At 46.4% G+C, this 27,973-nt stretch overlaps 1 protein-coding gene and 1 long non-coding RNA gene across 52 annotated transcripts in view; one reads left to right on the forward strand and one right to left on the reverse strand.

The window, feature by feature from the left end:
• On the reverse strand, nt 1-27,933 carry LOC121817631 (uncharacterized). Of its 2 annotated transcripts, none has more exons than XR_006057650.2 (3): nt 27,327-27,933; nt 13,898-14,079; nt 1-8,803 (listed from the first exon to the last, which is right to left on the reverse strand). It is a non-coding gene; the product is annotated as an uncharacterized LOC121817631 (long non-coding RNA). The 2 variants fall into 2 exon arrangements; XR_006057649.2 differs by lacking the exon at nt 27,327-27,933 and adding an exon at nt 14,269-14,449.
• Nucleotides 25,528-27,973, forward strand: part of DMBT1 (deleted in malignant brain tumors 1) — an 84,090-nt gene continuing 81,644 nt past the window's right edge. For all 50 annotated transcript variants that reach the window (XM_042238760.1, XM_060404793.1, XM_042238786.1 and 47 more), the window contains exon 1: nt 25,528-25,605. In XM_042238760.1, the coding sequence (XP_042094694.1) occupies nt 25,545-25,605 (61 nt within the window). In that variant the 5' untranslated portion in view covers nt 25,528-25,544. The remainder of the gene's footprint in view (nt 25,606-27,973) is intronic.

The raw sequence follows: 27,973 nt of genomic DNA on the forward strand, positions 1-27,973 counted from the left end.
ACTCCAGTGTTCTTGCCTGGAGAATCCCAGTGACGGGGGGAGCCTGGTGGGCTGCCGTCTAGGGGGTCACACAGAGTTGGACACGACTGAAGTGACTTCGCAGCAGCAGCATTCTTCAAATTGCTGCCAAAATTCTACATGGGAATCACTGCCCTAGAAAGTTTCTGAATGATGACCAGGCCATTGGTCAATAAGTAGCAGGTCTTACAACAGACACCAACAGGTGATATTAATGGACTTCTTGTTCTTTCAGTTTAATGCCATTTTTTCAAAGCAATGAAAGGTTTAAATCAAGGACTGTCTGGTTCTTTTTTTTCTTTGAAATTGTTACCCTTTGACAAGTTTTATAACTGTGTCTTGTATTAGGTTAATAATTAAATTGCCACTTTTCAATGGACACCATTTTTCAGTCATGCTCTTCACTGATTTTTTTCACATTGATAAGATAAAGGACACTAAAAGTCCACAGCAGGAAAACTTCTGCCTTTTATGATTTACCTGAAATTGCATTAATGGTTGGCTTTTAATCAGGGTTTGCTAACTAATAGCTTCCCCTCGACTGCCCCCCTTTTTTAAAACCACTCTTCTATATTCTTAACAGTATTATGCCTGCTTGATCTGTGTCTGAGAAAAACCTGCTAAGATCCCCCAGCAGATTGTGGGTTTATTATTTTCACCTTCCAATTGTATCCGTTTTTATTTAATGCGTTTCCAGACTATTTTGGTAGATGCAATCAAATTTTGGTGGAATGTTTCTTTTATTACTATGTAGCATTCTACCTTATCTGTATTGATTTTACTATAAGTTATATCATGCTGCTGCTGCTGCTAAGTTGCTTCAGTCCTGTCTGACTCTGTGCAACCCTATGGACTGTAGCCCACCTGGCTCCTTTATCCATGGATTTCTCTATGCAAGAGTACTAAGGGATCCTCCCAACCCAGAGATCAAACCCTGGTCTCCTGCATTGCAGGCAGATTCTTTACCACTGAGTCAACAGGAAAGTCCAAGTTAATATCATATTTTATTACAAATTAATACCACTATACAAACTATGGTTTTAGTACTTCTACAGTGTATCTTTTCTCAGTATAACTATGTCAGTTTGTTTTAGAAACAGTTTTACATGACTTTTATAGACAGGATATAGCCTCATTAAAAAAAATAAGAATGGATAGTCTGTTTCTATTGAAGACTGAACATAACCTATTGACATTTCTTGTTATTTCTCATATATTTAAACTTATTTTAAGCATTTTCTTTTATGGTTGGTGCTTTCCATCCTTCTTGTTTGCATTTTTTTTTCCAGTCCTGCCTTCAGTTAGATTGGTGAAATATTTTCATATTCCCTTTTCCTCTTTTGCTGATGTGGAAGCTATAAATTCTGCATTTTAAATTTTATTTTTGCCTTTAAATTTCTAAACTTAATACATAATTCTAACTCTTTTTAGAAAAATGTAAAGGTATATAGTTTCTACCACCTACCATCTTAATGTAACAGCTATTGACATTTTGATACCTTCTGTTCAAGGTCTATTAATCTACTATGTTTATAATGTGTCTTCAGGCAGTGGTGTTGTCCTAGCTCACTACACCTACATTCAGGTTTACAAATACTTTATTGTGAATGTCTATTGTCTTGAGTGTTTGGCTTCAATTCTTTTGATGATAGCTTTCCTTTTGGTTCTGGAAACTGCTTCATCCACTGGAGCAGGAGTTCCTATGTTCTTAGAGACCAAAGCAACTGGCCTTTGCTGATTGGCTCAGAGTGAGCACTGGACTTAAGTTCAGCCAATCAGAGTCCTTCCTCAATTTTTTTTTAAATTGGAACAGAAAAAAAAACAAAAAGGCTCATCCTTTCTTGTCCCTTACACTGTGATGGGTCAACTATGACACAAGGACTATCAGCATGATCCCTACGATCCAGGAGTGGCCCACTTAGAATTAGGAAAGGAACCATGAAATCTGCTAGGTGGCAGAAGGTAAATTCATATCACAAGTGGACCTGAGAAAAAACACCATCTATAATACTCAAAATGAATTTTTAAAAAATCCTGAATGACAGTTTTCATTTAATATCCAGCTTCTACCTGAATCTTTTTTTGTTCTTGGCCTGTGTTTGGGCCTGCACACCTGTGAACATGTGCTTATTTAGGGAAAGGGTGCCTCTCAGCCAGCCTGAACTTGGACCATCCATCCCATTCCTGTTTCTGCAGGTCTCAGAGGAAGTCAGAGGGAACCTCGCCCGTGCAGTACTGGGACAAAGAGACACTTCCTTATTTGGGGCATGGTTTAGCAACTTTTATTCTCATATCCTTCGTGTTTTATTTCCTATGGAAAAGGATAGCTAAGAGTAGCGGAGCCTCATTTTTTGAAGGTTTTTCAAACCAAAAAAGTTTTTTTTCTCCTTTCAAACTTTGAACTTTTTATTTTATGTTGGTATATAGCTGATTAGGGCTTCCCTGTTAGGTCAGTGGGTAAAGAATCCTTCTGCAATGCAGGAGACACTAGTTTGATTTCAGGGTTGGGAAGATCCCCTGGAGAAGGGATAGGCTACCCACTCCAGTATTCTTGGGCTTCCCTGGTGGCTCAGCTGGTAAAGAATCCCCCTGCCATGCAGGAGACCTGGATTTGATCCCTGCATTGGAAAGGTCCCCTGGAGAAGAGCATGATCTTCATGGACAGAATCCCCATGGATAAATCCAGGGGGTCTGTGCATGGGGATCTCTTGCCTGGAGAATCCTCATGGACAGAGGAGTCTGGTGAACTACAGTCCATGGGGTCTCAAAGAGTTGGACATGACTGAGGGACTAAGCACAGCACAGCACCTCACTGATTCACAGTGTTGTAGTTTCCGGTCAACAGTGAAGGGGTACATGCCCTCCCATCTAACCTGCACATAACGTTGAGTAAAGCTCCATTTGCTATGCAATACGTCCTTGCTAGTTATCTATTTTGAATATAGCAGTGTGTACATGACCTTCCCAAACTCCCTAACTTTCCCTCCCCCTCAACACTTCCCCCTCCCTGAAACCATTAGACTTTTGTTTTCTAAGTCTGTGAGTTTCTGTTTTGTAAGTAAGTTCATTTGTATCATTTCTTTTTAGATTTCACACTAAAGGGATGTCATACGATATTAAAGTATTACTCTAGCTTGAAGACTTTGGGACAGATATGTTGACTTCTTGTGAGTCCTTTCTTGTCCAAAGATTCCCAGACATTACACACACATGTTCTGTGATGAACATGGTGTGGTTGCCAAAGCCTCAGCCCAGTGCCCTGACAAAGGTCCTCTAAATGCACCCCCTGAAGCTTTGAGTGTTAGTTCCCAAGCTCTTCATGACCACTGGTGGCAACACCCTGGACACAGCTGGAGGCAAAGAAAACCAGAGTGGGATTGATACAGGAAAGCTGTGAAAGAGGGCTGCCTGTTTCAGGCACAGGCCAGCAGGACAGTAATCAAGACGAGACAGGCAGGTACCAGTGGAGTGGGCAGTCTCAGGCTGGCTCTTTGGCAGGCCCACACTTGAATATGAGATGGGGCTACCCAGATGTGAAGTAAGCTGGTGACAGGTTGAGTACCGAGACCCCTAAATCAAGCCAAGGGGAGGCTAGGAGGTCAGCTGCTTTGGCTCCAGAGGAGCAGATTGAAAAAGAAAGGGAGGTTGATCAGGAAAAGGCTGGAAAAGACTGAGGCCTCACCATGTGGAAGGACCGTCCCTCGGGCACTGGCAGCTTGGGTGTGGGAGCTAAGGTGACAGAGGGGAGTTGGGCAATCAGCGTTGGCAGCGGGAACAGGAAGCTGCCCCCGACTCCTGTGCAACGTTTGCCATGCTCCCTGCCACACAAAGAGCACTCAGATAATCTGCCCCTTGTCCTGGGGCTTCCGGGGTGCGGTGGATTCTCACCGATAGGGCTGGCTCCACCTTTTCGGAGCACACTCACCTGAGTGACCCGGGAATAGCTTGGAAGCTTCTGGAGAGGCCTCCCTTTCCCTACAGTGGCCTCATGTGACCTGCCCTTCCTGGCACATGCATCCCCCAGCTGAACGGTCTGGATGACAAGCATCTCTGTCTGGCCTGCAGCAGCTGAGAGGCCTTTGCAGAGGCAGGGTGACCCATGCGAAGCAGGAGGGCTTGGAGCCATTTCTTTGAATTTGGATGTGTGGCTTGACTTTCCTGGAGCTCAGTTTTCTCATCCGTAAAATGAGGGAAGGAGAAGGTTTGGATGTGGATGTTCACTGAGGTTATTGCTAGTTCTGGGATCCTGAGACTCAAAGGGGACCCGGAATGGCAGATGGGCAGTTTCCATACAGGGAAGCCAAGAGGTCTTGAAAACTTGAGCGAAGAAGCCATGCCTTCCTATAGGTTTAAGGCTGGGTCTTCCTGCTCTCCTGTGACAAGGACAAGAAATTTGCCTCTTAAATTTCTGTTTTTTGGCCAAAATGGAAAGAACGGTTTAACTGATCTAGAAAAGTAAAGTCAACTAAACCTTTGAGCTACCTGGCGCTTCAGAAGCCTGCTCCTACTGCTGCTTAGGCGCTTCAGTCCTGTCCAACTGTGCGACCCCATGGGCTGTAGCCCGCCAGGCTCCTCTGTCCATGGGATTCCCCAGGCAAGAATACTGTGGTGGGTTGCCATGCCCTCCTCCAGGGGATCTTCCCGACCCAGGGATTGAAGTCAGGTCTGCTGCATTGCAGGCGGATTTTTTACCATTTGAGCCACCAGGGAAGCCCAAGAATATTGGAACAGGTAGTCTATCCCTTCTCCAGGAGATCTTCCTGACCCAGGAATCAAACCGGGGTCTTCTGCATTGCAGTGGATTCTTTAGCAACTGAGCTACATTTATCCCCAAATCACTAATAAACAATTTTTCAGTGTAATAGTGGGGTCCTGATTGAAAGTGTTGAAAGTGTTAGTGGCTCAGTTGTGTATGACTCCCTGTGACCCCGTGGACTATAGCCCGCCAGGTTCTTCTGTCCATGGAACCTTTGTCCAGGCAAGACTACTGGAATGGGTAGCCATTCCTTTCTCCAGGGGATCTTCGGGACCCAGGGGTTGAACCCAGGTCTCCTGTATTTCAGGCAGATTCTTTACCGGCTGAGCCACCAGGTAAGCTGATGGATTCCTATAAATGGCCACTTTCCCTAGCTTCCATACAAATAGGGTTCTATTCACACAGTGTTACTCATGAAGTTTAAAGGACACTTCTACTGTATGAAGAAAATATAATTAAAATCCTTTCTGGAGCCTTTTTGAGACTCATATATTCTTTAGGGGAATAGGTCGGAATCTGGGTTAAGATAGGAAGCTATTCATTTTATTCTTTTGTAACATTTAAAAATCATACTTGTTTCTTACTAACACATATATATGGAATTTAGAAAGATGGTAATGATATCCCTGTATGCGAGACAGCAAAAGAGACACAGATGTATAGAACAGTCTTTTGGACTCTGTGAGAGAGGGAGAGGGTGGGATGATTTGGGAGAATGGCATTGAAACATGTATAATATCATATAAGAAACAAATCGCCAGTCTAGGTTCAATGCAGGATACAGGATGCTTGGGGCTGGTGCACTGGGATGACCCAGAGAGATGGCATGGGGAGGGAGGTGGGAGGGGGTTCAGAATTGGGAACACGTGTATACCCGTGGCAGATTCATGTTGATGTATGGCAAAATCAATGCAGTATTATAAAGTAAAATAATAAATAAGTGATAGGTTAAAAAAATCATACTTGTCCTTTAGAAAGTTGTACATTGAATAAACATACTAGATCTGATAGATAGAGTGCCTGATGAACTATGGGATGAGGTTCGTGACATCGTACAGGAGACGGGATCAAGACCATCCCCATGGAAAAGAAATGCAAAAAAGCAAAATGGCTGTCTGGGGAGGCCTTACAAATAGCTGTGAAAAGAAGAGAGGTGAAAAGCAAAGGAGAAAAGGAAAGATACAGGCATCTGAATGCAGAGTTCCAAAGAATAGCAAGAAGAGATAAAAAAGCCTTCTTCAGCAATCAATGCAAAGAAATAGAGGAAAACAACAGAATGGGAAAGACTAGAGATCTCTTCAAGAAAATTAGAGATAACAAGGGAACATTTCATGCAAAGATGGGCCCAATAAAGGACAGAAATGGTATGGACCTAACAGAAGCAGAAGATATTAAGAAGAGGTAGCAAGAATATACGGAAGAACTGTACAAAAAAGATCTTCGTGACCCAGATAATCATGATGATGTGATCACTAATCTAGAGCCAGACATCTTGGAATGTGAAGTCAAGTGGACCTTAGAAAGCATCACTATGAACAAAGCTAGTGGAGGTGATGGCATTCCAGTTGAGCTGTTTCAAATCCTGAAAGATGATGCTGTGAAAGTGCTGCACTCAATATGCCAGCAAATTTGGAAAACTCAGCAGTGGCCACAGGACTGGAAAAGGTCAGTTTTCATTCCAATTCCAAAGAAAGGCAATGCAAAAGAATGCTCAAACTACCACACAATTACACTCATCTCACATGCTAGTAAAGTAATGCTCCAAATTCTCTAAGCCAGGCTTCAGCAATACGTGAACCATGAACTCCCTGATGTTCAAGCTGGTTTTAGAAGAGGCAGAGGAACCAGAGATCAAATTGCCAACATCCGCTGGATCATGGAAAAAGCAAGAGAGTTCCATTTCTGCTTTATTGACTATGCCAAAGCCTTTGACGGTGTGGATCACAATAAACTGTGGAAAATTCTGAAAGAGATGGGAATACTAGACCACCTGACCTGCCTCTTGAGAAATCTGTATACAGGTCAGGAAGCAACAGTTAGAACTGGGCATGGAACAACAGACTGGTCCCAAATAGGAAAAGGAGGACGTCAAGGCTGTATATTGTCACCCTACTTATTTAACTTCTATGCAGAGTACATCATGAGAAACGCTGGACTGGAAGAAACACAAGCTGGAATCAAGATTGACGGGAGAAATATCAATAACCTCAGATATTCAGATGACACCACTCTTATGGCAGAAAGTGAAGAGGAGCTAAAAGCCTCTTGATGAAAGTGAAAGAGGAGAGTGAAAAAGTTGGCTTAAAGCTCAACATTCAGAAAATGAAGATCATGGCATCTGGTCCCATCACTTCATGGGAAATAGATGGGGGAACAGTAGAAACAGTGTCAGACTTTATTTTTTTGGGCTCCAAAATCACTGCAGATGGTGACTGCAGCCATGAAATTAAAAGACGTTTACTTCTTGGAAGAAAAGTTATGACCAACCTAGATAGTATATTCAAAAGCAGAGACATTACTTAGCCGACTAAGGTCCGTCTAGTCAAGGCTATGGTTTTTCCTGTGGTCATGTATGGATGTGAGAGTTGGACTGTGAAGAAGGCTGAGCATCGAAGAATTGATGCTTTTGAATTGTGGTGTTGGAGAAGACTCTTGAGGGTCCCTTGGACTGCAAGGAGATCCAACCGGTCCATTCTGAAGGAGATCAGCCCTGGGATTTCTTTGGAAGGACTGATGCTAAAGCTGAAACTCCAGTACTTTGGCCACCTCATGTGAAGTGTTGACTCATTGGAAAAGACTCCGATGCTGGGAGGGACTGGGGGCAGGAGGAGAAGGGGACGACCCAGGATGAGATGGCTGAATGGCATCGCGGACTCAATGGACGTGAGTCTGGGTGAACTCTGTGAGTCGGTGATGGACAGGAAGGCCTGGCGTGCTGTGACTCATGGGGTTGCAAAGAGTTGGACACGACTGAGTGACTGAACTGAACTGCATTGAACTGATGGTGTAATCTTGGCTCAAATGGTAAAGAATCTGCCTGCAATGCAGGAAACCCTGGTTTGATTCCTGGGTCAGGAAGATCTCCTGGAAAGAGGATGGCAACCCACTCCAGTATTCTTACCTGGAGAATTCCATGGACAGAGGAGCCTGGTAGACCACAGCCCATGGAGTCGGACATGACTGAGTGACTAACACACACATGGTGTAATCAAAACATTTCCCAGGTGGCTCAGTGGTAATGAATCTGGCTGTCAATACAAGAGTCGGAGACACAGGTTCGATTCCTGGGTTGGGAAAGTCCCCTGGAGGAGGAAATGGCAACCCACTCCAGTATTCTTGCCTGGGAAATCCCATGGACAGAGGAGCCTGGCAGGCTACAGCCCATGGGGTCACAAAGAGTTGGACACCACTGAGCACCAAGCAATTGATACACTGAATAAACATAGTCTATGGCATGGTCAAAGCACAAAGTTATTTTTTGTCTTTGTCCCTTAAAAATTTTGTCAGGTAGGGTATTGTCTCCTGTTCCAGAAAGAAAATTTAGGCTGCTGCTCTGCAGAAGTGCGGGAGAGGGCTATGGCTGCTTTAAATCACAAGCCAAAATTTTGGGGCTGCAGTCTGGGGGCCAGAGAAGATGTGGGCTCTAAGGCTGGGGCTTGGACACTCGAGTTGCCCACCACCGAATAAGCCAGGAGGCCTGGGCAGGATGCAGGTCAAGCAAGACTTGTTTCTACAAAGTTATAGTGATGTATGCTTGAGGAGGATCAGGATTAACATAGTTATCTGTCAACCACAGGGCAGGGATAAGAGGTGGGATAGGGTGGGGGGAACTTGAGACCACCTAGGAAGAGCCTGGGACCTTGGTACCATCTCAGGAGGCAGGAGGATGCCTGGGGAATGATGGGCATTGGCCTTCTCATCAATATTGATGAACAGGGGACTTCTCAGGTTCTCCGGTGGTTCAGACTCCGAGCTTCTGCTGCTGGGGCCTGGGTTCCATCCCTGACTGGGGACCCAGGATCCCACAAGCTACACAGCATGGCAAAAAAAAAAAAAAAAAGTAGTGAGTGGGAGATTTGTGATAGAATTTTATTGGGTTAAGAAATATTAATGTGGTGTTCCACTTGAATATTGTAAAGCAATTATCACTATGGCTTGTGATAAAGACATAAACATATTCTTCTTAAAAAACACTAAAATGAAAGAGTTTGGGGATTCCCATGGGACTCAGGGGTAGAGAATCTGCCTGCAATGTGGAAGACCTGGGTTCAATCCCCGGGTCGGGAAGATCCCCTGGAGGAGGAAATGCCAGCCCACCGCAACATTCTTGCCTGGAAAATCCCATGGACAGAAGGGCCTTCTGGGCTATAGTCCATGGAGTCGCAAAGACCCAACTGAGTGACTGAGCATGCACAAAGTAAAAGAGTTTATCTTCACATATTTTTCCCTTTCTAATAAAATGAAACGTTTTGCTATTTTTTAATTGGAGTATTTCTTTCATTATGAAATTATAAATGACCAGACAATTAAATTTTCATCACTCGTTGCAGCAATTTGTCAATGAGACGATTTTATTTATTTTTTTTTTAGTTTTTTATTTTTTACATTTTAAAATCTTTAATTCTTACATGCATTCCCAAACATGAACCCCCCTCCCACCTCCCTCCCCATAACATCTTTCTGGGTCATCCCCATGCACCAGCCCCAAGCATGCTGCATCCTGCGTCAGACATAGACTGGCGATTCAATTCACATGATAGTATACATGTTAGAATGTCATTCTCCCAAATCATCCCACCCTCTCCCTCTCCCTCTGAGTCCAAAAGTCCGTTATACAGATCTGTGTCTCTTTCCCTGTCTTGCATACAGGGCCGTCATTGCCATCTTCCTAAATTCCATATATATGTGTTAGTATACTGTATTGGTGTTTTTCTTTCTGGCTTACTTCACTCTGTATAATCGGCTCCAGTTTCATCCATCTCATCAGAACTGATAATGAGACGATTTTAAATTGATGCACAAGTGATAATTCATGACTCAAATTATAGTTTATTTCAATTCACTCTGGCTGCTGTTCTGTGAATACATTAGAGTTTTCTAAAGTAGTTTGTGATCAGACACTTACAAGATCTGGAAACATACCTCCCAGAAATGTCAAGGATTTTGACAGCATCTATGAGGTCCAGCTGAAGCCCTAAACTGCTCTAAACCTCAGCTGATCCCTTGAATCCATGGAAGATGGCTTCAGAGAGCCACCTGGTACATTCACCCCCCAAACAGCACGGGTGACCTGTGAACTGCTGATGACTTCATTTTTGCCTCTTAAATAAAATGTATTTATGCAAATAATAATTCAAAACACCCAGTGATTTTCTAGCTATGAAAAAGTGTAGATGAAGATTTGAACTTATACATGCCTAGGCACTGCCAGCTCCCAGCTCCCAAATCTTTCACTACTATAGATCTGACTCTTTTCTGTTCTCCACATTCACGCTTTTAAAGGTCTTTGATTTCATCCAAGTCTTTCTTCTTTTTTAATTTTTTTTTTTTTCTTTTTGGCCACACTGTGTGGCCTGTGGGATCCTAGTTTCCCAACCAGGGATTGAACCCACACCCTCAGCAGTGAATGCATGGAGTCCTGATGACTTGACCGCCAGGGAATTCCCTAAGTCTTTTTTCTTAAAGTAAAAATCCTCCATGGTCTCAAAGATCTCAAAGGAACTGAAAGGTTTCCACCTGTTACTTTCTGATGAGCCAGCAATTTTTCTGTCCACCTGGACTGTATGTTTCTTGAGGCAGGGGTTATTCTATTCTTCCTCGTAGATTTCCAGACCCCTGCACAGTGTGGCAGGTGTGGCGATGCTTGATGAACAGGATGCTCCATACGTGCTGATACACACTGTCATTTCTTGTTTCTTCATAAAAGAGGTCCCCCATTGCTCTCCTCAAAACCCTGCCAGGACTCCATGTCCTACAGAATTAAATGTAGACTTCTCCATGAGCTGTTTGAAGCTGTTGCCTTGCAGCCGAGACTGCCTTTCATTTCTTTATTCAGTCATTCATTTGGCTATTTTTGGCAGTGCTGGGCCTTTGCTGCTGCGTGGGCTTTCCTCTAGTTGGTGGTGAGCAGAGGCTACTCTCGTTGCAGGGCGTGAACTTCCCATTGCACGATTTCGGCTGTTGCAGAATGCAGGCTCTGGGTATGGGGGCTTCAATAGTTCGTTTCTGGGCTCGAGAGCACAGGCTTAATAGTTGTGGCTCATGGGCTTAGTTGCTCCGTGGCATGTGGGATTTTCCCCGACCAGGGATAGAACGCATGTTCCCTGTATTGGCAGGCAGATTCTTTACCACCAAGCCACCAGGGAAGCCCCCAAACCGCCTTTCTCCTGTTCCCAAATAAACCTGTTGCTGCAAAGTGAATTTCCTTCCATATTTGCAGCCAGGAGGCTGTGGTCAGAGCTGCCCTTTCTCGGTTCCCACACTTTGGTGTGTATCAGAATCATCCAGGAAGTTTAAGCAAAAGATCTCCAGATCCAATGCCAAACTTGATGTATCAGAATCTTGGGGGTGTGGGACCCAGGCATCTGTATTTTAAACCCTGATGGTTCTGTCCCCCACCCTATCCACTGACTCCAATATTCTTGCCTGGGAAATCCCATGGACAGAGGAGCTTGGTAGTCTATAGTCCATGAGGTCACAAGAGTCAGACACCACTTAGCAATTAACCACAACTGCACCCCCATCCTTACCCCCACCCCCAGCACAGCTCTTTGGCCTCTGATTTTAGAACCAATACAAAGGAATCTCATTCGTTTACCACTGCGTGTAGCTCTGTTGAAAAACAAAAGAGAAATTTAAGGAGCTCCTGCCCTGTGTAGGTTTCTATGGTTCAATGAGGAGCTTCCAGTAGACCCTGGAGGAAGCATCTCCATCCACAGAGAGGGACCTCTTCATATTTGGGCCACAAAGCAATGGAGGCAAAGTGATTTCTGGTTCAACCAGGAAGCTAACTTAAAAAATCTGGCTTTCTTACCTCCTCTTATCTCGAAACAATCTTTATAGTTTACTGCTGAAAAGCCAGGGGTTTTCAAGGAGTTGCCAGGTTCTAAGATCCACTAGAAATCTGTAAGGAGGCAACGGATGGAGCAGAAAAGAGCTTTGACTAGAGAGGGGGTTGGGAGGGGCATTGAGTAGGGGATGTCTGAACTCTCCTTTTGTATTGGGAAGAAATACCAGAAAACTATCTTTTTTAATCGAATTATTTTGTTGACTCACAGATTTTAGGTTCCATTTTTAGCATTTTCGAAATTAGAAATCATCTCAGTTGAGATGCTTTTGCTGTGCTGTTTCTTCCTTCTTCTTCTTTCCACTTGGTTATTAATCCAGCAGCAAGACTTCAGTATAATCCAGTATAATCCAGTATAATCCATGCCATATGATCAGTTCAGTTCAGTCGCTCAGCTGTGTCCGACTCTTTGTGACCCCACAGACTGCATCATTCCAGGCTTCCCTGTCCATCACCAACTCCCAGAGCTTGCTCAGACTCACGTGCCTCAAGTCGGTGATGCCATCCAATCATCTTTCAACCCCTTCTCCTGACTTCAATCTTTCCCAGCATCAGGGTCTTTTCCAATGAGTCTACTCTTCACATCAAGTGGCCAAAGTATTGGAGTTTCAGCTTTAGCATTCCTCCTTCCAGTGAATATTCAGGACTGATTTCCTTTAGGGTTGACTGGTTGGATCTCCTTGCAGTCCAAGGGACTCTCAAGAGTCCTCTCCAACACCACAGTTCAAAAGCATCAATTCTTTGGCACTCAGCTTTCTTTATAGTCCAACTCTCACATCCATACATGACTACTGGGAAAGCCATAGCCTTGACTAGATGGACCTTAGTCAGCAAAATAATGTCTCTGTTTTTTAATATGCTTTATAGAAAGTCAGCATTTCACTGGACCACCAGATAAGTCCCCAGCCATCATCATGGCATTCTGTATATTTTACTTGGGGGACCCAGCCCTCCTCTTTTGTTGAGTGTAGAGCACTTTTCCCATCTCTCTGCTTTCAAGGAGAGACGAGAGAAAAGTTCTACAGGAGAATTCCTTTTTTTTTTTTTTTTTTAAGCTTTTTATTTTGTACTGGGATATAGCCAGTTAACAAACAATGCTGTGATAGTTTCAGGGGAACAGTAAAGAGATTCAGCCATTCAATACCTCTGGTATTGACTTAAATGATTTTTATTCCATTATTATTTAAACATATACAAAGAAGAAATGTCATATTCAAATTCACTTATAGAACTCAACTCACCAAAGACAGATGTATACTCAGAATACTAACTGAACTACCCACCCAAGAACACTCGACTGAATGATATTAATCCAATCTAGTGAATAATGTGGTTTTGCTGAAACAAAATTGTTCCCATTGAGTTTCAAAAACACTTGACCCTTTTTCTGGTCCTACACTAAATGTTTCTGTAGTTGATTTTTTTTTAATACTAAACTTTGTATTTTGGATTGGAGTATAGCTGATTAACAATGTTGTGATATTTCAGTTGACCAGCAAAGGGACTCAGCCACGGATATACATGTATCCATTCTCCCCCAAACTTCCCTCCCATCTATGCTGCCACAGAACATTGAGCAGAGTTTCCTGTGCTGTACAGTAGGTTCTTGTTGGTTATACATTTTAAATATAGCAGTGTGTACATGTCCACCCCAAGCTTCTTAATATCCCTTTCTCCCACCCATCCGCCTTTGGCAACCATAAGTTCATTCTATGTCTGTGAGTCTCTCTCTGTTCTGTAAATAAATTTGTTTGTATCATTTCCTTTTAGATTCCACATATAATGGATATCATATGATATTTCTACTCCTCTGACTTCCTTCACTCAGTATGACACTCTCCATGTTACTGCAAATGGCATTATTTCATTCTTCTTAATGGCTGAGTAATATTCCATCATATATATCTACAGGAGAATTCTTGAGAAAATAGAAATTTAAGAAGAAAACCCACCTCCAACGGGGTTTTTCAGCCCAGGAAGGGCACCAAGTGTTGCTAGCAGTGAGGAGGAAGAGGAAGATGGGAAATGGATGGGGATCCGGATGTGGGGTTTCTTACCTGGGACTGAGATTTCCGTGTGTCTGTTTGCACAGAAAAGTGAAAGCCTGTTGGGAGTTTTGGGTCTCAGTTTTCTTCATCTGTGAAGTGGGCTGAATCTCACCTGAAGAGTGTGTATGAAGCCTTGTTGTCACGCTCGGGGTGCTGAGAGCATGGCAGTTTTTGCAACTTGTCCTCAAGTCCTAGAAAATAGGACAGGATGGAAGATTTTAATAGCATTAAAGTCGAAATTCCTGATGGCCGTGAACTGACATGCAGGAGCTGTCTATCTCTGGGCTTCATGGACCACCATGGGATTCTAAGTGTAACCTCTGCTCTGCTGGAGCTGAGATGGGTTGGAGGAGGCAGTACAGGAGAGCCAACTTTCTCACCCTCCTCTTCATCACACTCTGGGCACCATCCTTCACCTAGGTAATCTGTCCATGAGGCCACTTGGGAGACATTTTTTCAAGGCCTTGGAAACAAGAGAACCAATGTCTCTAAGAGAAGCAGATGAGTTCAGTTTTACACTGATCTTGTTTCCTTCTTTGCTTTGCCTGCTAGGAAGTTGGAGTCACAATTCTAACTGTGTTCTAGCAGCTAAGTTCCTTTAGTGGAGCCTCTTATGACATTTCTCAATTTGGGGTTGAAATTTTACTCTAGCTTTGTTTTCCTAGCTTATCATTACTTTTTATGGTCTTGTTAAACATTTCTTTCTTTGCTGTTGCACCGTACGTGATTTTGAAAATTGCATCAAACTGTTTAGGAGCAAGGCAGGTGCAAACAAATTAGGAGAGAAATATCACATCCTGTCTGGGAACCTCAGGCAAGAACAGTATCATGAGGAAGCGTGTAGGGTCTGGGTGAGGCAGTTGTGTCCTGAGCTCTCCCCATGATCATGGGAGTAACTGCTTCACCTCTGTAAGCCTCAGTTTTCTTCATCTGTGACGCGGGCTGAGTCTCACCTGAAGAGTGTATATGAAGCTTTGTTGTCAATTTCAGGGTGCTTACAGCATGGCGGATTTTGAAGTTTTCCTCAAGTGCCGTTTGAGATCTTGCTGGGTGTGCAGTGCTGGGAAATGGAAGCCGTGCTTCCTGATTTCAAAAGAGGGGCCCAAGTGGTGATGCACGGAATAATTAGGGCTCAGTCCAACATGACATGTGAGCCGGAGGAAGGTGGAGAGGGAGCGGGGCTGACCCCGTGGGTGTGGAGAAAAAGGTTTCAAGGAGGAAGGAAGAGGGATTAATCCATTTTTCTGAGAATGTGTGAAGCAGTGACAGAGGAAGGGAAAGAATTCTGAGCAGACTTTTCTGGTTGAATGAGAACCAGGTAAAGCCCACCCTATGCCCTGGTGCTTTCTGCAAGAGGAAAGGGTTTGGCGCTGGGTCCTCCCAGTCCGGAGCCCCTCCATGGAGCCCAGACCTCCAATGCCTTGATGTAGGACACACAGCTCTCCTCCAGTCTTGGGTAAAGTCAGGCCGGCTCCCTTGACCTGAGCCAGCTCTCTCCTGTTCAGGGTTTCCCGCTGCTCAGTTCTCAACCTGATCAAATATTCATTCCATTAAATCGAGCCAAATGGTTGGTCTCTGAGGGATACTGCCCACATGTGTGTGCAGTGCCGTGGGCTCAGTGGTAAAGAATCCACCTGCTAAGGCAGGAGACGCAGGTTCTGTCCCTGGGTCGGGAAGATCCCCTGGAGGAAGACAAGGCAACCTACTCCAGTATTCTTGCCTGAATAATCCCGTGGACAGAGGAGCCTGGTGAACTACAGCCTATGGGGTTGCAAAGAGTCAGACACGGTAGAGCACGCACACACACATCCACACACGTGCACTGGCTCTCTGGGTCTCATGTTGTAACAAGGAAGAAGGAAGTACGGTCAAAACATTTCTCATTCAAGGAACTTAGCTGAGAGTCGGTGATAGCTTTGTGGAGCCATCAATCACGTTTCCTTCTTCACTGGCCATGCATAAGAACTCCATTATGGCTGTGCTGTTTTTAAGGTAGTTTTGTTTTCTTTGGTTTGGCTGAGTGCTATGTGCTTGTCATTGCCCTGTACCCATTTACGACTCTTTTTTGTTCCAATTTCCTTGGAGTTTTTACAGCGTGTGTTGTGGTTTTCAACGCCCCCTGTCAAGGCCACAGCAAAGACTGATTTGAGGGTGGCTGATGAACAAAGCAGTGGATTTGAACCGCTGCCTGGAACTGATGTGAACCCGTTCTCTGGAGCCGAGGGGCCATGGATACAACTTCCCTGTCCCTGGGGCTTCACGTGGTACCTGAGCTCACTTTGGATTACACTGGGCTCTTCAGCCAATGTGGGCAACAGATGGTCCTCCTTTTTAAATAAAACGCTCTCCTTCTGGGTGACAAGGGTCCTTTAGGATGCTCTACTTGGCCCACTCTGACTGCTGTTTGGAACCACTGCCTCTGTTCTCAGGATCAGAATAAGAGGCTGGACCGAGACAGCACCTCCAAGTCTGAGAGTGATGGCTTGGGCCTGATGCCTTTCCCAGGGGCCCGATGAGGGCCTGCTGGGCGCCTGTTAAGACCTAGGCTCCCCTTGTGTTTTCCCTCCAACCCTGGGGCACGGAGAGGTGTGGCGATCCACAGCACTGGGGATGGTCAGTCTGGGTTTGGATCTGGATCATTTATCCCCAGCAACAACCCCTCCTGTGATGCCCACACCACTTGCCTCTTCTGAATCGGTGCTGTTTCACTGGTCTGAAAGACCCATACTCTTGTTGAAGGAGAGAGAAGGAGGTGGGCAGAGAGTTCTAGACTTCGAGGGGAAAGGGCACGGGGTGCGGCTGAGGACAAGAAGGAAGGCCAGCCAGGTTGGAGGCTAGTGAGCTGGGGCCAGACATGGGAGGAGGAGGTGGCCACATCAGCTCATCCCAAACCAGGACACTGGTGTAAGTGGGGGATGCTGCGGCTGTCACAGCCCTGGAATAGAAAGTGCCAGCAGAACTGCCCTGGGACGACTGGACGCATAGTTCCTGCTCCAGAGGCTTTGCTGCGGGGCTCTGTCTTACAAGGAATGCCCTAGGATAGCCTCCGGAGGCTTTCGGCAAGGATTCATTTCATGGCTTTTAAAGCTCACTCCAGCTCTGTGAGGATAAAAGACTGGAGAGGGCAGAGGGACTGTGAGCCTGGCCAGTCTTGGGGTCGAGGGCTGGCCTTTTGGCTGTGCTGGCCCTGGTGTCTCTCAACTAGGATGCCTGCTGCTGGCCCCCAGATGCTGGGATGTGGACAGTGATACTAAGATGAAGAGGGACCAGTCTGTGGCAAACAGGAGACCTCCTTCTCGGAGGGGCGGTCCCTGAATCGGATCCATCATCCCTGATTCTTTTTGTTTAAACATCTGTTAGTTTATGAAACAGTGATAATGAAAACTGGGCTTTAAAAACATCTTCATTTAGCAAATATAACATGGCAGCTTTGTGGGGACAAAAAGGCCCCTCAAATGAAACTTATTTGAAACCTGATGGGGTTGAGAAAGCAAATGTCTGGGAACAGCAGGTCGGGATTGTGTCGGAGTGCAGAGCCCAGCAGAGCCTCAGTGCTGAGACGCCCTCTGCCCAGTGGACTTCCTGTAGTCCTGTGGCCACACCCAGACCGTAGTCACTTCCAGAACCTCAGCCTGATGCTCCCAGACTCCACTTCCAGCCACCCTCCCTGTCCTTAGGACACTCACACGGATGGGGACAGGTCCAGACCTTGTTTCCCTGGTGCCTCCCAAGTTCACCTCCTCCATCCCCAGCCTCACTCTCACTTTTCATCACACTCATGCCCCTCCATTTCATCTGCCTTCCAACCTCCCACCCTTAGAAGCATCTAAGGTTTTCCCTGCCCCACCCTGGGTGAAGAGGACACCCCAGTCCAGGGGCCTGAGCTGTTTGTCTTTCATGAATCTTCGCTGGGGGTCCCCTCTCCCATCCCCTCCAGGGCTGCATCTGCTGAAGGGGCAGGTTAAGCTTTTGCGCAAGTGGAGGTGACCAGCAGGAAGTTAGAAGTTTGAGGGGGAAGCAGGGACTGGGAAGAGAGACCTGGGGTGTGTGGGTATGTCAAGGTCCCTGAAGCCTCGGGAGCAGAAGAAGTCTGTCAGGAGGAGGAAGGAAGAGGGGCAGAGGCCCCCTCCAAAAAAAGCTCATTGTCCCCAGTGGCCACCCTTCCTCCTGGGCTCCCTGTCTCCATATGACTTGGAGCAGAACTGGTCATCCTGGGCTCCTTTGTCCCCTTTGTCCCCACGCCCCTGCCATCCAGTCGGCCCCCAGCTTCCGCTCCTGACTTCAGCTACTATTATCATCTTCTTCCCCGCTACCACTGGCCCCGCTTCATCCCTGCAGCTCAGAGCCCTGCTTTACTCACCTGGGCGGGGAAGGGAGCCTTCCGTGTCAGCAGCGCTCCCTGTAGGTTTGTTTAGTGCAGAATGACCCTCAGAGTCCCCGGGGGTGGGGGAGTGGGGCTTGTTGAAGCTCAGATTACAGGGGCCCACTCTGCAGCCCGAGGCTCCGCAGTTCTAACAAGTGCCTGATTGATGCTGATGCTGGTGGTCGAGGGACCACACTGTGGGAGCCAGTGGATTAGTGTATCAAATGGCCCAGTGAACCTGAGCTAGTACTTGAGATACAGTCTGGACCATCCAGAGGAAAGTGGGCTCTTCCTCACTCAGGTTCCCTCGAGCAACAATTAAGATGCCCTTAGACCCATTCACCTTTGGCGGCACTCCTGTTACATTTCTGGTCGATTCTAACGTGTATAAGAATCACCCACCTTCACCTTCCAGGACCGGTGCACTTGATTTTTAGACTCAAGGGCAGGAGTGATTTGGGTGCATTTAATCATGGTTGGCTTGGCTGGTGGTTCAGTCTTCCTAGACTGTCATGCATACGAGTGGTTTCTTCCATTTCCGTTTCATCCCTCCCTCTGTGTTGTTTCCCAATCACAGGTAAAGGTGTTGAAGGAGATGGGGATGAAGGACCTTCCAACAGCTCAGGACACCCTCCAATAATAGACTCATCACCAGCCCCTTTGGACCACAAGACTTCTCCTAAAGTAACTGAGTTCTTGTCTTATAAGTTAAACGCCACCTTTTTGAAGCTACTGAATTGAACATGAAAAATTATGAAATGAACCAATTTGGCTGTGGCCCCAGCTCTCCTGTGCTCTGGTGGGAGGTGGTCTATCTGAGTCTCCTTAGGTCTCACTTATCAGGGGCCCCATGTTAGGGATGTAGGAGGGTGACCACAATGACGAGCGTTTAGAGGAACCCAAAACAGTTCTTTATGCAGAGACTTCCCAAGAAAGGGTAATGACAGGCTCCATTATCTCGATAAGAGTTTCTTTTGGGCATCGCGCAGTTTCCTTGTTCCCCAAGCAAATTATTGGCATATAATTTGATCTTTCAAGCAAAACAATTCTTTAGTCAAAGGATATTCCTATTGCAAGTGAATGAATTGGTCTTCCTGGCTCACTAGTTAGTGTCTGGCGACTGTAATTAGTGTAACTGGATTTTCTAGAATCTGATCGCACCGGGGTGAGTTGAAAAGGCTAACACTCCGTGATGCTGACAACCCATGGGCAGCCCCGCCTGAAACAGCCATTCCCATTGTTCCCCGACACCCTGGGTTTCCTTCACTTTGCTGTTGGACCTTCACTTTTTTTTTTCCACTATTTATTTTATATTAGAGTATAGCCAGTTAACAGTGTTGTGATACATATACATGTATCCATTCCCCCCAGACTCCCCTCCCATCTGTGCTGCCATATATCATTGAGCAGAGTTCTCTGTGCTATCCAGGAGGTCCTTGCTGATTATCCATTTTAAATAGAGCAGTGTGTATATGTCTACCGTAAAGCCCCTAATAGTCACTTTCACCCACCTATCCCTTCTGGTGACCACAAGTGCATCTCTAAGTCTATAAATTTGTTTCTGTTTTGTCAATAAGTTCATTCGTGCCGTTTCTTTGTAGATTTTTACAAATAAGGGATGCTGTGTGGTATTTCTTTTTCTCTGACTTATTTTACTCAGCATGACAACTCTCGAGGGAGGGTTCCCTGCTCAGTTGCATAACCCCCTTGGAGAGACAGTGTGTTGGGCTTCATTAACCTTATGTACCTTAGAAGGAAAAAGTGAAGGAGGAAATAACTTCAGGGAGATGGTCACAACTATGATTTCTCCTCCCCCATTTTGCTGCAAGATCACCGGGCACCGCAAGCTGCCTAACCACTTTTAACTGTGTTGGTCTAGATGCAGTGTTGCCTTTAAAAATATTCTCCCTTCACTCTTCCAGGGAGAAGCCACTTAGCATCTTTCGTGGGGCATACGTCAAAAAATTCTGCGCTTGTTCTGATGACCCCAGAGCCAGTTTTCCTGCTCTATCTGTTCCTTTGAATGTTTCTGCACAGCAGGGCATCCTGCGGTAGAGGGCACTTAGACACAAGGCAGACTGTTTGAATAGAGTCTTCTGGGGGAAAGGAAAAGGCTTTGGAGTCCAGTGGGAAAATACCAGACTTTAGAGTCAGACTTCACTTCAAGCTCTGGCTATGCCACTTTCTTTGTGACTTTCAGTAAGTTGCTTAACTTCTCTGAGCCTCAGATGAGGAATCCTTGAAGCAGTTATTGAGCTAGTGTGAGATTTTGAGCACCCTACCCAAACAGCCCTCCCTACTGCAGATACTCGCTATTCTATCACCTTGCTCATTTCCTTCCCAGTGCTCCTCCCAATCTGAAATGTTTCTCCCTGTGGATTTACCCATTGTCTATTGTCTATGTTACCTTAGTTACAAGGCCCAGGAGGCCAGTTCCAAGTGCATGCATGCTCAGTTGTGTCCCATTCTCTTGAGACTCCATGGACTGTAGCCCGCCAGGCTCCTCTGCCCATGGACTTTTCCAGGCCAGAATACTAGAGTGGGTTGCCATTTCCTACTCCAGGGGATCTTCTCAAACTAGGGATCGAACCTGTGTCTCTTATGTCTCCTGCATTGGCAGGCGGGTTCTTTACCACTAGCATCACCTGGTAAGCCCACGAGAGCAAGGGTCATGTCTATTTGACTTTGGCCCCATTAGCTAGAGCAGTTCCTGGAACATTGTAAGTGATCAGCACTTATTTGTTGACTGAACAGATGAATGGATAGCATAATCTATAGCGTGTGGTTGACACTTAGTTGACATAGAACTCACTCAAGCCATCTGGGTAAAGAGCCCTGGTCTTCCTCTTTCCACACTCATTCAGTCAACTCATTCCACAAGTATTACTTGAGCGCCTACGATGTGCTAAGTATTGTGAGATTCTGGGGATACATCAGTGAGTAAAACAGACACAAAGTCCTGCCTCGTGGAGCTCGTGTGAGCAGACAGGCAAAAGCATAAGGAAGTAATATATAAGGAGGCCATCGGGTGAGAAGAGCTGTGCAGAGAGGAACAACCGGGAAAGTGGGAGGGAGTGCAGTGCAGGGGGGGCAGGAAAGGCTGCCCAGAGGAGGCGATATGTCAGAAAAGACCTGAAGGAGCGGAGGGGATGAGCTCATAGCTTCCTGGGGGAAAAGTCTTCTAGGCAGGGAAGACAGCAAGTGCAAAGGCCCTGGGGTTGACGATTGGTAGGATGGGCTGGGTGGAGAGAGGCCATAGGGGCTGGTTGAGTGGGGCCTTATAGACCCTGGTGAGGGCTTTCAGTGCTATCCTGAGAAAGATGAGAAGAATGTGATGAGCCTTCTATTATCTATTTTCAAGCACCACTAGAGGGCTGTGTTTGTGACTGGAAGATTCTGAGGTTGGACTGTGCTCACCAGGGAGCCATATCAGTCCTCCTGCACTCCCTCCTTCTCATGGGAGGCAGTTTCTGCCACCCTGAATGCTGGCTTGGCTCTGCCAGTCCCTTCCCTCCCTGGACCTTGGTGTCCCCTCCTCGAGGCTATTGGTGACCCTGGAAGGCGGGAGGGCAGGGTTCTGCTCTTGACGGCCACCTTTAGCAGCCAATGCCCACTGAGCACTTGTTCAGCTTGAGGCTTCTGATTACAGAGGAAAGGATGAGACTCAGCTTGGTCCTCAGGCTGGAGGTTGGGGTGGGGTGCGGGTCCCTGGTAGCTTGGTTGGGAAGGCAGGCTCTCGGAGGGCAAAGCTGAGTGACATTGTAACGCTGCATGACGTACACAGTGCCCAAAGGGTTGTTAAAATGGTAACAGTGGCTGACAATTAAGTCTGGCTACTCAGTAACAGTGAAATTAGATATTAGGGGTCAACCTGACCCCCGAAGGGGAGCCATCCTCCAAGGCGCAGAAGCAAATGGTGATGCCTCAGAGGCCACAGGGCCTGACTCTTCCCACCCAGGTCTGTTCCAGGTCACAGGGTGGCAGGTAGGATGTAGAGCCAACCTCTGGGGAAAGGGGCTTAGATGATCCAAGGTGAGGACAGGTGCTTGCTCTCGGGAGCCCCCTGGGGACCCCAGCACAGTGTCTGGATGTACCCCTGGCAACCCCAGGAGACTTGCTGGGCCCCCAGGTCCTGTGAAGAGAGGGGCTGGCTTCCCTCAGGGAACCCCTAGCCCTGCCACAGGCTGCCCTCTGGGAGGACAGGACTTTGGGGTGCTCCCTGAGCTGGCAGGGACTCCCCTGCCACACCCGGAGGGTTCCACTGACCTGTTCCTACTTGGAGCTTCCCTGTGATTTTCAGTTTAGGAAAGGGTTCTGCTGCTTAAAGAAAGCCATGAATGACCCCTACAGAGGTTTCTTCCCAAGGCCATGCCTCCCGGACTGAGGTCTGGCCCTGGGTTCTACCTTCCGGGGTTTGCAAGAGCAGGTGTTCAACAGGTCGCAACCACCTGGGGAAGGTCACTGAGAAACAGGGTCTGAGGGCCGAGTCTCGGAGCTTCAGCGAATTTTCCTTCTTCCCGCTGTCCTTAATGGCCGATTTTGTTAGGAAATGGAGCTCTGTGGCTCTTTCTTCCCCAGACACGCTGTTGACGTAGATGCTTCTAGTCAGCAGGATGGGGAGAGAGAGGTGAGCCCTCTGAAAGGGGTGTGTCCCCCCAGGACCCTCCTTTCTGCACAGGAGGAAACCCTCTCTGAACAGGGTCTGATGAAGGGCTGTGGGCCTTGGTCCAGGACGGGGTCCTGGTGATGAAGGACCCACCTGGGGGTGGCAGGTGGCTCGCGGCCCCATGATCTTCTTCCTGCACACTCAGGACTCCCGCCTCCTTCCTGCTCCACTGGCCTCACCCGTCTTCCCACCTGGATGCCTCCCCAGTGGGCTTTGGAATGATGGGTAGGTACCCTCCGCTTCCTTCTTCCTGGTATCTTCTGAACAAAAAGCTCACAAGCCCTCGTTGTGTTAGGATCTTTACTGTTGACCACAGGGGGTAGAGGATGGAGTCATTGCAATGACAAGAATGAGGAAGGGCTGCTGTCCTTTGTGTTCTGAACTGAGTTATCCATGGGGCTTCCTCTCCAGTTTTGGGGCAGGATTCCCCTCCCCCAGCCTCCACTGTCTCACTGTCCTGGAAGGTCACTTCTGTTCTTCATCTGGTCTTCCCATTCTTGGTTGCCAAATGACTCCTGACTGCATTTCGTCTCACTTCCTTAGAGAAACTGCCTCTGCCATGGAGTCACATGGTTTTTCACCCCTTAGCAACTGGCACTAATACTCTTGCAAAGGTCACCATGCAGGTCTGTCTCTAAGACAAGACAGTCTGCTTCTGCGGGGGAGGGACCTTTTGTACCCCCTCCTCCCTCGTGGATGTTTTGTATTCCCAACTCTTATTCCTTTTTTATGCTGTGTGCAGGACAGGTGCACAATCACGGCACTCTTTTTTTTTTTATGATCCTAAACCTAACTCTTCTGGAGCCAAACAATCATAACCTCCTCTCATAATAACCATCATAACATAATAAGCAATAACAAGCAATCATAACCATTCCGGTCATAATCATAAGAGGAATCCACCGTGGTATCTGGTCTTACGGGCTCCCTAGCAGATGTGTATCCTGGTTCTCTTCTCCTGTCACCTGACACTCATCAATTGTTGGGCTGCCAGGAGGGCAATGGAAAACAGTCAAGTCCCTTGGAAACGTGCCTCTTCTCATCAAGGGGAGAGGAGGAATTGGGGAACAAAGGGAAAAGCTATAGGACTGAAAAAAGAAATCCAATGTTGAACGTAACTTTCATCTGGATGGAACCTAATGCAGACATCTGGCCCGAAATCCTGCCTGGTGACCAATACAAGACATGGGTTCCTAATATCCTTCCAGAATGAAGCTGCGGAAGATCAGGGGTTCACAACTCATGGCAAGGAAGCTGAGGTGTCATCTCATAGTGTCCACATCTCAGCTGAAAGGCAAGACGGGGCTCACTCAGGCCAGGATAACAAAGGCAAGTCCTGAAAAGCCATATGCTTCTGACCAAGAGTTACCGACCTTCAAGAGAATTTTGGGAGGAAAAAAAAAAAAAGAACAACAGGAAACCTTCTAGGTAGGTTGTGGGAGTTTTACCAGAGTCTGGTGATAAAGACCAGGGATCTCAAAGTGATATCTACATAAGAGAGGGATTGTGGGCAAAGTTGGAGGAGGTCGGAGGCAGGTTTGGTGGGTTTGCCGGGCTGGACAATAAAAAGGTTGAGTGCTAAAGAATTGATGCTTTTGGTGGTGCTGAAGACTCATGAGAGTCCTTTGGACAGCAAGGAGATCAAACCAATCAATCCTAAAGGGAATCAACCTTGACTATTCCTTGGAAGGACTGAAGTTGAAGCTCCAATACTTTGGCCAGCTGATGGGAAAAGCTGACTCATTGGAAAAGACCCTGATGTTGGGAAAGACTGAAGACAGGAGAATAAGAGGATGACAGGATGAGATGGTTGGATGGCATCACTGACTCGGTGGACATGAGTTTGAGCAAATGCCAGGAGATGGTGAAGGAAAGGGAAGCCTGGTGTGCTGCAGTCCACGGGATCTCAAAGAGTCGGCCATGACTGAGCAACTGAACAAGAAAGGGTCAGGCAATGCGAATACCAAGGGCATGAAATCAAAGCCTGCGAATGGTTGGAAGTGGTTCAGTTCAAGGTCACATGTTTCTCAGTTCCTGGATTATGGAATGAGTATGAGACCTGGAAGATGATGGCTAAAGCTAATATAAGCCCATGGAATCCATGAATATCTTTTACGTCTTCTCCTCTCCAATCATGTCTGCAATGTCATCCTCATTTCTTCAAGGCCAGGGGCCAATAGGAGAGTGCCATGCCAGGACAAACCATCTCAGAGATGCTTTTCCCCTTGGCACTGTGTCCTGTATTTGCTCAGCAGCCCACATCCTGCTCTGCCCTGAGCCTTGGAGCAGACTTCCCACAAATTCATTCACATTCTCCCAGATTAAAGTCAAGCCTATATTCAGGGAGCACTTGAGAGACTTAGAGGTTCACCTAGAAGGAAGTTGGAAATTGCACTGCTAATATCAGCACTTTTGCAATTGGGAAATTGCCAGACTGTTACACAACAATCAGTCTAACCCACCTAAATTGTTCCACAGATTAGCCATCGATTGTCAGAAGAGCCCCTGACTTCCTTTATCTTTATGGCACCAGTACAAATATAGTGTCCTGGAGGACACGCCTCCTTTTAACTACGAACCTATAAATATCAAGGCATTTTTACTGAGATTGAGAAGAACCCAGCAAAATGGGGATCTCTACAGTCATCCTTCAAATATGTCTTTTATTGGGTCAAATTCTATCTACAGGTATTATATCTAATTATTACATTTGTTTTTCACTGCTGTAAATCTGAATCATGGCAAATTATATCTGTTTCTTGGTGCTCTTCTTTCATCTCAAGAGGAGTTTTATATCAAGAATGGGGGGATAGTTCTTTAATGATCATTGTAATTGCAAAGATTTCTTGCTTTGTTTCTGGCTGAGAAATGCAACGGTTGTAGTTAGAAAAAGCCAATCACTATGTCAATTGTCTTCAGTGACTCACTCAACTAAGGAAATGACTGACTGGTTTTAGAAAAATTCCTGAAATTAAGGAAAAATGTATATTATTAAAACTAAAGCTTTGTTATCATTGATTAAACCTGTGGTTTGTGCATTGATGAACATGGCCAGCAAAGATTGCCCTGTAAATGCATGTGATGTGACTTCTATCTGCTGGTGTGTCTGGCTTGATAATTAACATTTACCAAGCAAAATCAGATCACATAGCTGAGCACAGAAAAGATCATTAAGATTCCAAGTCTATGTCTGTCACTGCTTTATTTTTAAATTTTTATTTATTTATTTGGCTATGTGGGGTCTTATTTGGGGCTCGTGGGACCTTGGCTGTATTATGTGGAATCTTCCGTTGCAGTACATGAGCTTGCCTGCCCTGAGGCATATGAGATCTTAGTTCCCTGACCAGGGATCAAATCTGCATTCTCTTCATTGCAAGGCAGATTCTTAACCGCTGGACCAGCAGGCAAGTCCCTGTCTGTGACTGGTTTAGATAAATGATTTGGAGATTAGTTTCAAGCACATCTTTGTGTTCTTAGAATGTCAAGTGACAAAATGGACATGAAAGAGCCCTGGGTAAATCACTGAGGCCTTGAACTGCAATGTCGTTTTACCGAGATGCTAAGGGAACAGGATGTTTAGCCAGTCTGTTTATCATTCCTCCCTTCCTGTCTGTCTCTCTCTCTTGTTCTCTTATCCCTCTCTGTCTGTGTCTAGGTCTGTGACAGGAAACTCACTGACGGGCAACACTTGCCTTCCCCTCTTGTCAGGAGGACCTCGGCGGGTACTGGCTCTGGACAGACTAGGAGCCAGAGACTGTGTCTCCATTAGAATACTGGAAAATGGAAGGCAGTGTCTTTAGCTCTGGCTTTTATCAATATGAAGTTCATCCCCAGACTTGCACTGGCTCTGAAGGTGACGGGGATTTCACATCAGCCCCTAAGGGACAGGAAATGAATTGGCCTGTGTTATCTACAAAGGGGGCTTCCTTGATAGCTCAGACGGTCAAGAATCTGCCTGCAATGCAGAAGACCCCGGTTCAATTCCTGGGTCAGGAAGGTCCGCTGGAGAAGGGATAGGCTACCCACTCCAGTATTCTTGGGCTTCCTTGGTGGCTTAGCAGGTAAAAAAATTTGCCTCCAATGTGGGAGACCCAGGTTTGATCCTTGGGTTGGGAAAATCTGCTGGAGAAGGGAAAGGCTCCCCACTCCAGTATTCTGGCTTGGAGAATTCCATGGACTGTATAGTCCATGGGGTCACAAATATTCGGACACGACTGAGTGACTTTCACTTCACTATCTTCAAAGGGGCTTACGGCACCCTCTACGAGTGGCTTGAGGGGCTGTGGTTTTGCATGTTATGTGCACACACAGCACAGACACGCATACCGGCATTTGCATTTTAGCCTTGAGAATTAAACCTCTGCAAAGTGGTTGCTCTGTACCAGGTACTCTGCGAGACAGACACCTACCGTTTCTTGTTTAAATCTGCTGACAACTCCCAAGTTGGGTATCCACCCTGCAGATGAGGAAACTGAGACTCAGAGAGGTTCTGTGTCTTGTCCAAGGTCAGCAGTTGTTGCAGGGCTGGGCCAGGATTTGAACCTGGAGGAGGTCTGCTGGCATTTGAGTAGAGGATTTGGCTGGTTAGCTCCCACTGTTTCTTGCGGAGAACTCAGCTGAGGAGATGAACGGTGGCTTTCAGCTCGGCGCTGGAGCCCTGTGGAGAAGCTCCGTGCTGAGGAAACCCAGGCAGCAGACACTGCCCAGTTCTAGTCTTTGCACCAATTCTTGAGAAAAAGTCAAAGAGTTCAGGTTTGTGCTGGCCTAAAGGGGCCATGAAACTCCTGCTCCTGGCAATGTCTTTGGTTCTGTCATTTACCAACTCTGGGCCTTTGCAAGCCTCAGTTTACTCACTGATAAAATGGGGCTGTGTTCCAGCTTCATAAGGCTGTACAGACATGGGGTCACCCATGCGGTGTCTGGCATGTGGAGAGTGTCTGGGTGCCATCCACCGTGACTCTTCTGGGCATAATCCTAACACGATTTCCTAAATGCAAGGTAGTATGTTGGACTGGATCCTAGAAAAAGGAAAAACTGGTGAAATCCAAATAAAGCC

The sequence above is a fragment of the Ovis aries genome, chromosome 22, assembly GCF_016772045.2.
Source record: "Ovis aries strain OAR_USU_Benz2616 breed Rambouillet chromosome 22, ARS-UI_Ramb_v3.0, whole genome shotgun sequence".
In the NCBI taxonomy this organism is placed as follows: domain Eukaryota; kingdom Metazoa; phylum Chordata; class Mammalia; order Artiodactyla; family Bovidae; genus Ovis; species Ovis aries.